The sequence below is a fragment of the Cyprinus carpio genome, chromosome A1, assembly GCF_018340385.1.
Source record: "Cyprinus carpio isolate SPL01 chromosome A1, ASM1834038v1, whole genome shotgun sequence".
In the NCBI taxonomy this organism is placed as follows: domain Eukaryota; kingdom Metazoa; phylum Chordata; class Actinopteri; order Cypriniformes; family Cyprinidae; genus Cyprinus; species Cyprinus carpio.
In genome coordinates, this window is record NC_056572.1 from 38,297,162 (window position 1) to 38,313,004 (window position 15,843).

The 15,843-nt window shown below is 38.6% G+C and overlaps 2 protein-coding genes across 2 annotated transcripts in view; both read left to right on the forward strand.

The window, feature by feature from the left end:
- The window catches only part of LOC109053278 (protein NLRC3-like), a 426,767-nt gene that overhangs the window by 310,204 nt on the left and 100,720 nt on the right, over window positions 1-15,843 (forward strand). The gene's annotated exons all lie outside the window — the stretch shown is intronic.
- LOC109052844 (NACHT, LRR and PYD domains-containing protein 12-like) overlaps window positions 1-15,843 on the forward strand; it is a 55,338-nt gene that overhangs the window by 12,364 nt on the left and 27,131 nt on the right. The window contains 4 exon segments of the mRNA XM_042765363.1: window positions 6,402-6,629; window positions 6,631-6,713; window positions 6,716-6,805; window positions 6,808-8,269. Coding sequence (XP_042621297.1) covers window positions 6,402-6,629; window positions 6,631-6,713; window positions 6,716-6,805; window positions 6,808-8,269 — 1,863 coding nt within the window.

Here is a 15,843-nt window from a genome sequence, read left to right on the forward strand (position 1 = left end):
AAGAAGCTGTGTGACGGGTGAGTGGGATCACCTGCAATGCAGAGGGCTTTTCGAGTGAGACGGGTTCCATAAATGTCCTGGAGGGAGGGGAGAGAGACACCAATGATCTTCTCAGCTGCTCTCACTATGCGTTGCAGAGTCTTCCGGCAGGACGCGTTGCAGGCGCCATACCACACAGTGATGCAGCTGGTCAGAATGCTCTCGATGGTGCCTCTGTAGAAGGTGTACATGATGGGGGGTGGGGCTCTGGCTCTCCTCAGTTTGCGGAGGAAGTAGAGACGCTGCTGTGATTTCTTGGCCAGTGCTGCGGTGTTGTCGGTCCAGGAGAGGTCCTCTGTGATGTGCACACCCAGGAACTTGGTGCTGCTCACTCTCTCCACAGTCGCACCGTTGATGGTCAGAGGAGCATGCTGAGTGTGCGCTCTCCTGAAGTCCACAACAATCTCCTTCGTCTTCTCCACGTTCAGAGAGAGATTGTTGTCACTGCACCACCCGGCCAGGCGGCTCACCTCGCTCCTGTAGTTTGTCTCATCTCTGTTGCTAATGAGACCCACCACAGTCGTGTCATCCGCAAACTTAATGAAGAGGTTGGAGTTGTGTGACGGTGTGCAGTCGTGTGTCAGCAGAGTGAAGAGGAGGGGTCTCAGCACACATCCTTGGGGGGCCCCAGTGTTCAGTGTGATGGTGCTGGATGTGTTGCTGCCGACACGTACTGCCTGAGGTCTTCCAGTCAGAAAGTCCAACAGCCAGCGAAGTGTTGAGCCCCAGCTCGACCAGTTTGTGAATGAGCTGTTGAGGGATGATTGTGTTGAATGCTGAACTGAAGTCTATGAACAGCATTCTGACGTATGAGTCTTTTTCCTCTAGATGTGTGAGTGCTGAGTGGAGGGTAGTTGAGATGGCATCATCGGTCGAGCGGTTGGACCGATATGCAAACTGGAATGGGTCCAGGGAGGGGGGGAGGGCCAGACTTGATGTGGTGCATGACTAGCCGTTCGAAAGCACTTCATGAGGATGGGAGTAAGTGCAACAGGATGGTAGTCATTGAAGCATGATGGAGATGGCTTCTTCGGGACTGGAATGATGGTGGTAGCTTTGAAGCATGTGGGAACAACAGCTTGACTAAGTGAGATGTTGAAAATGTCTGTGAAGACATCAGTGAGTTCTGCTGCACAGTCTCTCAGTACACGCCCAGGAATGTTGTCAGGACCCCGGAGCTTTGCGTGCATTGATCCTGCTGAAGGATCTCCTCACGCTGTCTGGGGTCAGCATCATCACTGGTCACTGGGAGGAGGTGGAGTCTTCTGTGCAGTGGAGCTGTTTGGTGCCTCAAAGCGAGCGAAGGAAGGTGTTCAGCTCGTTCAGCAGAGAGATGTTGCTGTCACAGGTCCGCTGTGGGGGCTTGTAGTCCGTAATGGTCTGTATCCCCTGCCACAGGCTCCGAGTGTCTCTGCTGTCGCTGAATTGATGGGCTATCCTCCTGGAGTATTGTCACTTTGCCTCTCTGATGCCGCGGGATAGGTTGGCCCTGGCTGTTCTCAGGCCCCCCTCATCTCCAGCTCTGAAGGCAGCGTTCCGCTTTTAGAGTATTTTGTGGAGTTGGATTGTTTTGCACTGGTTGTTGTTGGGCCGGACTGTAATGGTTTTTGTGACTGTTACATCCTCAATACACTTGGTGATGTAGGCAGTGACAGTCTCCGAGTACTCCTGGAGGTCAGTGGAGTTATTATAAGTGGCAGCCTGCTTAAACATATTCCAGTCAGTTGTATCAAAGCAGTCCTGAAGAGCCTCAGATGATCCTTCTGGCCACACTTGAATCTGTTTCTGAACTGGTTTGGCGACTTTAACGAGCGGTCTGTATGCGGGCATTAGCATGACAGTGATGTGGTCTGAGGCACCGAGGTGGGGGGGAGGGGGAGGGCTTTGTAAGCTCCTCTCTGTGTGGTGTAAACAAAGTCTAAAATGTTTTTACCTCTTGTTGGAAAGTTAATGTGTTGGTGTATTTTAGGAAATACACTCTTTAAGTCAGCATGGTTGAAATCCCCAGCTATGATGAGAAAAAAGCATCGGGGTGTGCTGTCTGCTGCTCACTGATGTGCTGGTACAGTTCATTTAGTGCATCGTTCCGGTTGCTGTTGCTGTTGTTCGGGGGGAATGTAAACCGAAACGAGCAGTATGGCAGTATATTCCCTCGGCAGATAGAACGGCCGGCACTTAATAATCATAAACTCCACCAGGGCTGAGCAGTGTTTGCAGATCACAACAGCATCGCGGCACCACGCGTCATTGATGTAAACACAAAGCCCGCCGCCGCGGGTTTTTTCCTCTCCCGCGACGCGAGCTCTGTCTGCTCGATAGCACGTCAGCTGGTCGAGCTGAATGGCGCAGTCCGGAACGCTGTCGCTGAGCGATGTTTCCGTGAATACAAACAAACAACAGTCTCTTACAGACAAAGTTGATGTATGCACATGACGTCAACTTTTTTACAAATTCACATTTTTGTTGCTTACATAGATATGATACAAGCATAATGTTCAGAAGTTTGTGTCTTCAGTCCCTCAAAACATAGTTATTGAAGACATCTAAAGTTCAAAAACAGAATCACTGAAGGAGAAAAGGGTAAATTTATAGGGTTACCATTATAGTGGTCAGTGTTTGCTTTAGTTGGGCTCTTGACCCTTGACTTTTTAATATTACATTTTGTATGGCTGTTGTAACTGAATTATAACAGCTAGATATGCCAAGAGTAAAGCTGTTCAGGTGGTGTTGGTTATGATTTTGCATAATCATTGTTTGGCCTGAGTGTTATAAATAGAGCCTGTTCTCTGAGTTAAATTAACATTCAATATAGCAGCCCCTGTAATTCAACAATAGAAAAACTGAAATCTCCTGTTCAATCCAGAGTTTAAGAATTCTGATTAAGAAAAAAAAATTGTAGTGGGGAAGGGAAACCTTCTTTTAGACACACAGTGACATCAAGAACCAGCGTATGAATCTCAAGAATGGTGACCAACAGCATATTCAGATTAACAGATGAACTGTAAGCATCACAAAACAAGCTACTAAAAATTGCATAAAAAAGTAAAAATAAAAGAAAATATTAAGAATAAATCTTAAGACAATTAATCTCATAATTTATTCATGCCGCAAAGCATGACGGGAGCCATAAATGAGTTTTGATTGGTGGCACCCAGAATGCAGTGCAACATGCTTTTTGATGGTCACCATTGTTGAGGTTCTCAGCCTGATTCTTGATCTCTGTTGCCTAAATGAAATAAATTTTCTTTTTTTTAAATGTTTTGAAACGTTTGCTTCTTAGAATCTCTCTGATTATGCTGAAAATACCAGACCTTATACTGTGTAGACAAAGGACGTCTGTTGTTGATAAGACACAACCAACTCAGAAATCCAGATCAAACGATGTCAAAACAAACAACACCAGATGATCTTATTCTTTATTGGCTTGTCTAACTGCTGTATCACAATTACAGCAATCAAAAAAATTGTTTAAAAGTTTAAGGGTCAAGAGCACAACTAAAGCAAACACTGACCACCGTAATGGTAACCAAAATGTAGATTATGCTCCTTCAGTGATTCTGTTTGTTAACATCAGGTGTCTTCAATAACTCTGTTTTGGGGGCTTGAAAACACAAGCTTTTGAACACTATGCCTGTATCATCTCCATGTAAGCAACAAAAACATGAATTTGTGAATTACATTTTTGCGCTGTGTTTCTTAATCGCTAACTACTGGCCTGGTATGCATAACATAGTATTCGTTAGCATAGTGATTTGTTTTTCTTTCTCAAAGAAATGTTTTTTGTTTTGTTTTGTTTAAAGTTTACTTATTTTTTTTTTTGCCATTTGACTCATTTTGAATGGTTAATTTCTAAGCATCTCATTTGATTAATTCTAATGAATTCTTATGTGTTAAATTTAATTAATAATATTGCTTGTAATCTGTTGCCACAATTTTATTAAGTAAATATAGTGTATTATTTTTAACAGTGTACACCAACTACGCACACATTTCCTATCATGTATGCCTATGAAAGACGATCGAACCAATCAGAGTAGGTATGGGGCGGGTTAACATGTGCAACCCCGCCTCTATATGCAGGCTGCAGCCAGGTGCTTCTCGTTTTTTTGTCCAACAAAACCAATATTTTTGTATACATTTTACTTATTTTTTTCATGTTATTTTACTCATTTTGAATGATTGCTTGTAAGCATCTCATTTAATTAATTCAAATTAATTCTAATGTGTTAAATTTAATTAATAATATTGCTTGTAATCTGTTGCCACAATTTTATTGAGTAAATATAGAGTATCACTTTTTACAGTGTAGTTGTCTCACGTGGATATGCACTCTAGCTTATTAACATAGAAGTCCTGAATCAGCAAAAGTGCACTGCGACAGAATGAAGCAAATAAGCAATCGTAGAGGGAAACTCAGGTTGGTGGAAAAATTTCAGTGCCATCCACAAAAGCTCTTCCTCCAACAAAGTATAACCGCTTGTTGTCCCGACGAGCTTTGTCCACGAGAGGCCATAGTTTGTTCCTCTTTTCTCTATCTGTCGGGGACAGATCCTCAGACAATTTTAAGTTGTTATTCCTGAGAAAAGGAGAGTCTTTCGCTGCCCGCCAAATGGCATCACGGTAGAAGCGCGAGGTAAACTGAAAGATGATCCCTCTAGGTTTGTCGCTGCTCATTTGCTTACGCCCAAGTGGATGTACAGTATCAACAGTGTATGGAAGTTTATCCTTTGCTTCTGGTAAAAGCTGCTGACAGACCTGGATAACCCTCTCCCGAACATCCAGAGATTTTTTCCCCTGAATTACCGCTGGGTGTGAATTGTACTAAAATAATGTTGCCTTATCTTCTCTGAAAAGCCTGCCGCACATTCAGCTGACATAAACCACACTTTAAATAAACGAACAAAACCTATCCAGTGATGAAATGTTTTCTGTGTTGATACAAATCTTGTGCGATGTCCTAACTAGCGGATAATCACACGTGCTGTCGCCGCGACATGATAGGTGCGCCTTATATTTTCCTGCTTTTTTGTCCTTTGCCAATCACACCTATGAATCAGAGGAAGGTTAAAGGATTAGTTCACCCCAAAACGAAAATTTCCTAATCATTTACTCACCCCCAATGCCATCCAAGATATCCATGTCTGTCTTTCTTCAGTGGGAAAGAAATTAAGTTTTTTGAGGAAAACATTTCAGGATTTTTTCTTTTCTTCATTTAATGGACTTTAACTCAGTTGGTTGCTATTGTTTCCTCTAATTTCTTTTCCACTGAAAAAAGACAGACGTGAATATCTTGGATGGCATTGGGGTGAGTAAATTATTAGGAAATTTTCATTTTTGAGGTAGACTAATCCTTTGGGTTTGAAATTATTATGTTTAAATTGTTTAAAATAATTTTCTCCTGGTCCTTATTTTAAATAGGTCATAAAAGTATCAGTAATTATCGATATCGACCGATATGAAACACTTATATTGTGATACAGTTTTCAGCCATATCGCCAGCCCTAGTTTCAATAATGGATCTATTGTGTTTGAGGAATAAATGTGCTTTTCCTACCTGTGACAACACAATGGGGAAAAAATGTACATAAATTGGAATTGTTGGAATTTATATTAAGAGTTTCTAATGTTTTTACCAGTTTTCGTGTTGAAAATGGCATGGCAATGTTAGTTTTCAGTGTGTATTAACGATCTTTGAGCGAATTTACTGTACGATCAGAGTGTTTTTTTTTTCCATTTGGGAACAAATTTTCACTTAGAAAATGTAATGTGAATACAGATGACAAAACACTAACCAAATGACCAATGACTAACCATGAGTTTGTATTATCATAGTTGGTTAAATGAAGTCAGTGTATAGTCAGTGGAGGTTGGTTAAAGGACACATGAAATGTTATTGTATTTCCCTGCTGAATAAAAAAACAAACAAAAAAAAAACGCTAAAACCAGCCTAAGCTGGTTGACTGATTTCAGTTGGTCTTTGCTGGTCAGAAGGCTGGTTTTAGAGGGGTTTTGACCACTTCCTTAGCTGGTCAGGTTGGGAGACCAGCTTAAACCAGCTTAGTTTAGGCTGGTTTTAGCAGGTTTTTTTTTTCCCCAGTAGGATAGAATAATCGTTATTAATAATCGTGATTATAATTTTAATCAAAATAATCCTGATTATCAGTTTAACCATTACCGTGCAGCCCTAGCGTAGCAAATATAAAGTTCATGAAATGTAGACTATATTCTAGAAAATGTGTTATACTTTAATGTAAATATGCTGTATATAACAGGAGTATATTAAACTGATACTTCTCTCTTAAATGTGTTGCTGTTCCTTACGTTTTATTCACAAACATGTTTTTATGTTTGTTACCAATCAGAGACGATCAGATTAGAGCCCAGGATCCTCCTCAAGCAGTGAATGATGAACTACAGAGAGTCAAAGAGCAGCACAAAACCAGCATGAAGAACAAGTATGAGAGATTATTTGAGGGACTGAAACTCCAGGAGAATGAAAGCCTCCTGAACAGCATCTACACACAGCTCTACATCATAGAGGGAGAGAGAGAAGGAGTGAATGAAGAACATGAGGTTTTACAGATGGAGAAAACGCAGAACACAACCCTCACAAGACACTCCAATCTACTGCAATGACATCTTTAAAGCCTCAGCTGAAGCAGGATGTGAGGAGAAGAGCAGATCAAGACTGTTCTTACTAAAGGCATCGCTGGAATCGGGAAAACCGTCTCTGTGCAGAAGTTCATTCTGGACTGGGCCGAAGGGAAAGCCAACAGGATGTAGATTTCATGTTTGTGCTTCCATTTCGAGAGCTGAACTTGATCGGAGATCATCAGTACAGTCTTCACAGACTTCTGCTGGACTTTCATCCTGAACTTCAAGATCTGGACTCACAGATTTATGAGGAGTGGTGTAAAGTTGTGTTCATCTTTGATGGTCTGGATGAAAGCAGAATCACACTGATGTTTTCAGACGCTCAGAAAGTTTGTGATGTGACTGAGACTTCATCAGTGGCTGTGTTGATGTCAAAGCTCATGAAAGGAGAGCTGCTTCCCTCTGCTCTCATCTGGATCACCTCCAGACCAGCAGCAGCCAATCAGATCCCCTCCGAATACATCCACCGTCTGACAGAAATTCAGGGATTCACTGAGCCTCAGAAGGAGGAATATTTCAGGAAGAGAATCAGTGATGAGCATCAAGCCAGCAGAATCATCTCACACATCAGAAGAGCAAGAAGCCTCCACATCATGTGCCACATCCCCGTCTTCTGCTGGATCTCATCCACTGTGCTTCAGAAGCTCCTGGAAGAAGATCTGAGTGCAGAAATCCCTCAAACTCTGACTGAAATGTACATCCACTTCCTGCTGATTCAGATCAACATGAGGAAGCAGAAGTATGAAGAGAGAGATTCAGAGAAACTCCTGCAGTTCAACAGAGAAGTGATTGTGAAACTTGCTGAAGTGGCTTTCAAACAGCTGATGAAGGGCAATGTGATGTTCTACGAGGAGGACCTGATTGAGAGCGGCATAGACGTCACTGAGGCCTCAGTGTATTCTGGGATTTGCACTGAGATCTTTAAGCAGGAATCTGTGATTCATCAGAGGAAAGTCTACAGCTTCATTCATCTGAGCGTTCAGGAGTTTCTCGCTGCTTTCTATCTGCTTTACTGCTATTTAACAAAGAACCAGGAGCCACTGCATGAATTTAGATCTTCACTGCATGAATTCAGATCTTACAGATTTAATAAAGACTCTCTGTATGATCTACTAAGATCAGCAGTAAATAAAGCTCTCAAGAGTAAGAATGGACGTCTGGATCTGTTCCTGCGGTTCCTGCTGGGCGTCTCACTGGAGTCCAATCAGAGACTCTTACAGGATCTACTGACACACACAGAGAACAGCTCATGGATCATCAGAGAAACCACACAGTACATTAAAGAGATGATCAAAGATCCATATAATAGTTATCATCTCTCAGCTGGTACGTATATTGGTTTGTTACTCTGTCTGCTGGAAGTGAAAGATCAGACTCTGTTCAGAGAGATTCAGGAGTTTGTGAAATCAGACAAACACTCAGAGGAGAAACTCTCTCCTGCTCACTGCTCAACAATCTCCTACATGATTCAGATGTCAGAGGAGCCGTTGGATGAACTGAACACCATGAAATACAACACATCAGCTGAGGGGAGAAGAAGACTGATACCAGCTGTGATCAACTGCAGAAAAGCTCTGTGAGTGTTTCATCATGAACTAAAGTATCATATTTAATAATGAATCTTACTCCTTTAAAATAAATGTTCCTGAATGAGAGATTTTTCTCCTGAATAACAGGCCAGAATCTTAAAGGAGTCACAGCATGTGTTTTTTTAATACAGTAGATATTAGAGTAAAAGGTGTGTTAGCGGCGCGGGTAAAAACAACCCCGTCACATGAGAGAAACTCGTTCATTAAATCAGCAGCAGCTGCAGCAAAGAGACGCTCCACACATTGATCAGTAAAGCTGACATTCAGACATTTTCACTGTCAAAGTTACAATAATGATATCAATTACTGCTAATATTAATAACAATAATAATATAGCATAATAACATTTAATCTTCAGTAGTTATTGATCATAAATGCTTAATGTTGCAGCTGTTTGACTGCTGTTACAGTGAACTATTACAGTGAAGACAGTGCTTGAAGTGTGCTTACTCTTTACTGTACAGCACTAGACACTGTTTTACATTATTATACATTTAAAGAGGTCTGCATTATGCCATAAAATAAATCAAACCATAGAAAAGGTGGATTACTGTGAATGGTAATATTCTGAGTGATATAGGTTTAGTTTTCTAACACATATTTATTGTCAGCATTGTGACCACATTAATATCACAAATAAAAGATTAAAACTTACATTTCAGCAGCTCACACATGTACATGAATTATTCACACAAAACAAGCTGAGAGTTTGTCATTTAATGAGATCTGTGTTAAATATTCATTTACATGTCTGCCTTTTGTGAAAATGACTTTTGCAAACTCAGATGTGACGCATTTCTGTGAAGGACTACAGAACAAGCCCTGATTCACAACATTAGTGTCCAAACACAGAAATAAAACCTAGGTCTATATATCAGATCAGGATCTGAAGACTATAATAAACACAGATCCAGCTCTAGAGCATCAGATCTCACAGTCAGCTCAAAACAATGATGTGCAGGACACCACTGATGATCTTTATGATTGTGAAGGAGAGGAATGAAGAGCTTCTCTCTCGTGAACACGCTGCTGGAAAAGATTCTTCTGTGTGTTTCAGGAAAAGTTCATCAGTAGTTTAGTGCTCGAGCGCTGCTCAACAATGTCGTGACACTTTTAATGATCCGATGTGAAGTAAACCAGCTTTATTTTATCTTATGGCAAGAATACAGTGAAATACAGTCTAAATATGATGCAGTGCTGTGTAGCGTACAGTAAAACATATTTGGCTTAATAGCAGTTTTTTTAGTGATATGCTATTTACACTGCAAATAAATAGCTCAGTTCTATTTATACACAGCTTGACGTTTGATCTTTGGGGGGCAAACCAAGCCAGTCGATTTGGTTAGTCAAACTTTTAAATACATTTTATCATTTCTGTAGTAAACGTACAAAGTCACAATCCACGTAGCATTAAAAGCGGGTTTACTATGATTAGAGCAGCAGCAAGTGTGTGAGATACACTGCACGTGAACTACTTGTAAAGGCTGCGCTGTCTGTTTCTGCTGCACTAGCAATAAACACGCTGAACAGAAGGCACCAAAAACATGTTTGCCAACAGAATCGCAAAGTAGACGAGTGAATTACCCACTGCTTTAAAACCGATATCATTTGGACATTATTCAAGTTAAACGCACAGGCACACAAACACATTAGTAACGTTAAATCTTGCTGAAAATGGCCGATTAAGCAGTTTATATTCTGAAACTATTTCTAGGTTGTGTTCTGTGTGCATTAAATTACATTTGGATGTAAATGGTCCTTTTCCTGACATAAATGTAAAACACTGAGCTGCTAAGGGAGCGTCTAATGAATCACCTTTATGACGCTGTCGGGCATCTAGCTTCATCTGTCTTTATTTTGGTTAGGTTCAGATTCCTCTTCAGTTGTTGTATGTTGTAAAAAAATAAATAAAAATGCATTCATGTCATGCAACAGCATGCAACAAGCAAGCATAGACTATTATCCGCCAAAATGCAGATTCATCACGCGCCAACTTCTTACGCAAATAAGATTGGGAAAGCCTATTAGTAATCCTGTTTTTATTTATTAATTTACTTACAATAAATAACAGTAAAATATATTAAAATAACTACATTATATGCATATTTACTTTTGAGTTGAAAACATTATCAATTAACAAATATTTAGTAAAATCTTTTAATCGTTAGGGGGGCAACGATTGAAAATAGTAGGATATTTTGCTAATTACTAATAGATGCAATTTTTGCAAACTTTCCTGAATCGAGATCAATTTACTTGAGAAGCAAAATTATTCAAAGGAAAATTTATTTTTCTTACCATTGAAAGAATGTTTATCTTTTTTTCAGAAAACAAGACTTTCTATCTTAAGTGATTTTGCTTCTGAAGTAAATGTATCTTGATTTCAGAAGGTTGAGGTGTTTTTGCTCAAACAGTGACTGATGTTGAAAAGATGAATATTTGTGTCAGAAACGCTGGGTTTATGATAAATGAGTAAATGTATCTTGATTTCAGAAGGTTGAGGTGTTTTTGCTCTCGTCTCCTCTCATTGCTCTCCGCTGCTGTTCTGCTTCAGAAGTGATCAGGAGGAAGCAGAAAACACTCCTTTAGCAGCTTGATTCAGCAAATACTCTTCTGCAGTGACAAGCATCTTCTGAGATCTGAAACTGTGTTTATAGTTCAATGATGTTGTATATATGTACATAAATATTATCGATGAAAGACTATTGATTATTTTAATAACTGATATTAGGGCTAGGTGCATGGAGATAGAATTGTTTCATAATTCCAAATAAATAGATTATGATCCACAAATGTAAAAAGATGAAAAAATTACACATATTGACAAATAAATAGAATGAGATCCACAAATAAATGAAATTTCTAGCATCAAGACGCTGACGATCCACAAATGTGTGACTCCACCCACCGTCTGCTCAAGCCAATCAGATAACAGCCACACTTCGCTGACCAATCGTAGAATGTTCTCGCTGTAGCCAATCAGGTTCTGCTTTACAATCAGGTCTGGAGCAGATTCATTTATTCACACTCCTGTAAGGAACTGCATTCTATGAACACTTTGTTCAGTTGAGCTGAAGTGCTGTTTGTGTGGTTAAAAAACCCTGTTTCCAGAATACTGTTGGAGTGTAAGACTTCTTTATATTTCCATCAGGATCTCGTCCTGAAATAACTTCATCATCTGCATTGGCTCAAATAAGGAAATATAAGAGAAAAGTGTCATACAGGGAATTTAATTCATGTTTGTGAAACTCTAAGATATATTTGTGGATCTCATTCTATTTATTTATCAATATGTTTATTTTTTGTTAATCTCTTTACATTTATTTGTGGATCATAATCTATTTATTTGGAATTATGCAACAATTCTATCTCCATACAGACGGTATGATGATATATAGTGTAATGATGATATAAAGTTTCTATCTTTAGGGGTTTTATATGTAATTGTTTTAAGGTTTAAACGTGTTGGATGTAAACCCAGGAATAAGTATTAGTTTCCACTCATTCTAGAGAACTCTAAACTGTGTTGTGTAATTAATAACTCCGTAAAAAGAAAGAAGAGCTTCATTTAAAATGAAGAGACAGGTTTTTTTGTCTTTTTCAAGATAACATATTAGGTCAAGGTAGCATTTATTGTCTCCCTTAGGAGAAATTTGTTTTAGATTAGGGAAACTGCTGCCACATCAAGACATAACACATATAACATACAACATATAAAATGAAATAAGAGTAAAACACATTTCAATTCCAAAAACCTACATCATATGAATATTTGTGTCAGAAACGCTGGGTTTATGATAAATGCGCATCATTCCTGCCTCTTGTACCCTCTATTACCATTATTTATCTTCCTGCATTTGCTCATTAATTAATTTAATAGACAACGGTAAAAATGAATATTTATATCGGTTATACTTGCATAATGTAACCCTGTATCTCCGACCAGAGTTCATCAGCATATACTCAGGATACAACACATGCGAAGAGTCTAATAAAATCTTGTTGGCCTGCTGGGTGATACAAAGCTCAAAAATATCCTGTAAAGAGCTAATTGTCTGTGTCCCCATGATTTTTCCTGCCACTCTCAACACGTTATTTATTTGGGCTCTCAATTTTACTGTTAAACTTTTGAACCAAACAATAATTCCATATCTTAAAACAGACTCAATCGTTGCTTTATAAAAAATTAACATGATATTACTGCTCACTCCAAACAATCGCAATCTCCGTAAAAAATGTAAACGCTGGTGGATCCTTGTGCACACCCATGATACATGTGTGTGCCACTTAAACTCACTATCAATGTAAACCCCCAAAATATTTATAGGAAGGAACCTGTTTAATAGCTTCACCATGGACAACAACAGAGCTCCTATCCCCCACTGATCTGGGGTCTATGATGACCTCTTCAGTTTTTTTTTAACATTGATCTGTAGATAATGGTCGTCACACCAGCCCACAAACGCTTCTATAGCAGCTTTGTAGTCATCAATACTGCAGTCTCTTGTCAACAATTGCAGTATTACTGTGTCATCCGAAAATTTTATAATAAATTGATTTGATTGCTGACTAATGCAGTCGTTTGTGTACAAAGTGAACAGAAGTGGTGAACTTACACACCCTTGAGGGGCCCCTGTACTATTTACTGCAACATCCGACAACACTGAGTTAAATTTCACCTGTTGTGTCCTATTTGTTAAAAAGGAATAATACCAGTTAATTGTAAAAGGATTATATATTATTATTATTATTATTATTATTACTATTGTGGTATGAATAATAAAACACACTGCACACTTACAGCACATATATTATGATCACAGTTTTCTGACAGGAAACATGTTTAGAGGGATATTTCTGACTTCTCCTTTAAACAGTAAGAGAGAGAGATTTCTTGTGAAAGTGGGTTGATCTTTTTGACAGCTGTGTTGCTGTAACCTGTTTCATCAAACCATCAAACTGTCAGTTGTAAGGAGTGAAATTATTTCCTTATGAAATTAATTCTGTGTGAAACCAGACTTTCAGGAACTCTTGCAATGCAAATGCAGATGCACCAAAACAATGGGCTTTGATCTCCTCGTGGACCAAACAAACAGATAGGAAGATCTGGAAGAAAGACCATTTGCTCTTTGGAACCTTCACCCATCCTTCCCCCCAGGGCACATGGTGCAGGCACTAAAAGTTGACAGAGAAATGCCAAGAACTCAAGTTACTATTCTTACATGAAACATTTACTATATCTTCAGGATTCATGATTGTAAACTTTTCATGTTTTGGTATCATTTTAAAGGTCTTTGTGTGATTGGTAAAATGGTCTCAATTTCACAGTAGTCACTTGTATTATAAGAAAGATTGAAAACTTTTTGTAGAATTGTGTTCTGCTGAGGAGGGGGTGTGTCCCCCTTTAGGGGTCTGTAAGAATGTTTATCTCCAGCCAGGTGTGACCCTGATGTGACCACGGGAACCTAACTAAAAAAACCAAAAGGTCTTTTATGTTTTTACAGCTGATTTGAAGATTATTTGTTGTCTGGTCTGAGTATTTAAGGGAAGTGTCAAAACACTACTGCACGATTCTGTAGAGAGAGAGCGTATTGTGGAGTGTATTTCATATGCTCCATACTATGTATCTTCCTGAAGTCAGGTATACTATTATGTAATTGTGTTAAACACATTGTGCCTACAGAGCACACTGTATAGTTGTTTTGTGCTACTACATGTACACGTTGGCTAGTTAAGTTTATTCTCTAAAACACCTGAGTGCTTTGCTATGCATTTTAGACCATGTTTCTTAAATTAGGATAACTGTTACATGTGTGACTATGTTAAATTTGTGTGCCTCCTGTATGGATCACTTGGCCTTTCCCAATATGGCTACAGTGTCTTTGTGCAGGAGCAAAGTTTGCAAACACAAACTACAATGTGATTTACAATTACACTATCCTTTCTAAATTGGCTTCTAATTATTTTCATTATGTAATTGGCATGATACAATTTTTTACCTGACTGATAATAAATTGTTATATTTGATTTATTCTGCATTATTCTTAATTCATTATTACTAGTAGAATAAAGCGAAGGTATTACCTCAAATCTGTGTTCAGGATTGTTCATACGAAAGGGTTTAATAGATGGAGCATGGGGCACATCAATTGAGTCCATTTCGATTTCTGACTATCACTGTCTTAAATAAGTAGCAGTTTTCGTAAATATATAAAAAACTATACTTTTTGTACGAGTAAGCAGGGCGCGACCGACTTAAAGGTAGATATTTACCCTGCATCCAATGTTTAAGATCAGACTGACGAGTTTGTGTCCGGGAAGAGCATTCAATCGGCCGAGAATGTTACTTCTAAAGCGATACCGGGTCCGCAATGAACGAATAATTAAAAGTATGGGATTTTCAGAATACTCAAATATCTAAATTAATAAACAATCGATATCTGTGATCAGCTTTTGATAGAAATATTGCCTAAATTTAATGATCACGTGAAATTGGAGTCAGATTAAACATGGAGCTAGACTAAAATTCAAACTAAAATCCTGATAAATTCAGAAGCGCAAATAAAAGACCGAATACGCATTAAACCTTCGACCAGGCCGCTGGATTCCGCTTTTTGGGCTGGCGGGTGGATCCTTACACAGTGAAGATTCAAGTAGGACTTTCCTGTAAAAAACACATTATGAGGTTGATTTGAGTCATATCTCTAATCGTTGCTGCTTGGAGCTGATGACTGCTGCTTGTGTCTGTATTGTACTATAGATGTTGTGTGGATTATATACTATAGATTAAGTGTAGATCATTGAATGCTTCACTAGAGAAATTAATAGAAACCAACAAAAACTAGTTCACTGGAGTAACTGTACAAACAAAACAGCAAATGCATTACATTTGAGTCCCATTCAGATGTCAGATTATCAGAATTATTAATGTTTTTGTCATGATCTAGAATAGGTTATTATGAAATACTTTCTGAAAGTGCTATTTTTAGTCTTTTATAGTGAATAGTGAATCTGCAGCAAAGGACACACATCTCATCAGTGTCCTCATTGCAACCCATGTTTTTAAACACGTTTATTGTGTGTAATAATGTGTATTTTGCCCAATTAATTTCTGTGCACTAATGCAAAACCTATACTATACCTATACATTAATGCAGTCACTCACAGACATAATAAATTAATTTCCACAAAGCTGTAAGTTCATAGATGATGATTAATAGTTAAATAAATAGTAAATGTTAATATAATTTTGGGATGTTTAAACAATCATTTAAAAGAGCTTCAGCAGCTGACAGAGAATTAAATTCAACTGTTTTATTCCAACATGCACTCATTCAGGGCTCTTTTATTTCACTAATTTTAAAGGATTTGATTTCCACATACGTGACTCAGTGAATTCATCTCTGTCTCTTACTGTGAAGCTTAAACTACATATCAAGCATTTATTCAACACGTCTCGTTTGATCTTGAATGGCTGTGATGTTGATTAAAGTTAATAAAGCAAAATAAAGCAGAGCAAGTTACTGTTCCTGTGAACACCACTGACTTAAACTAATGCAGC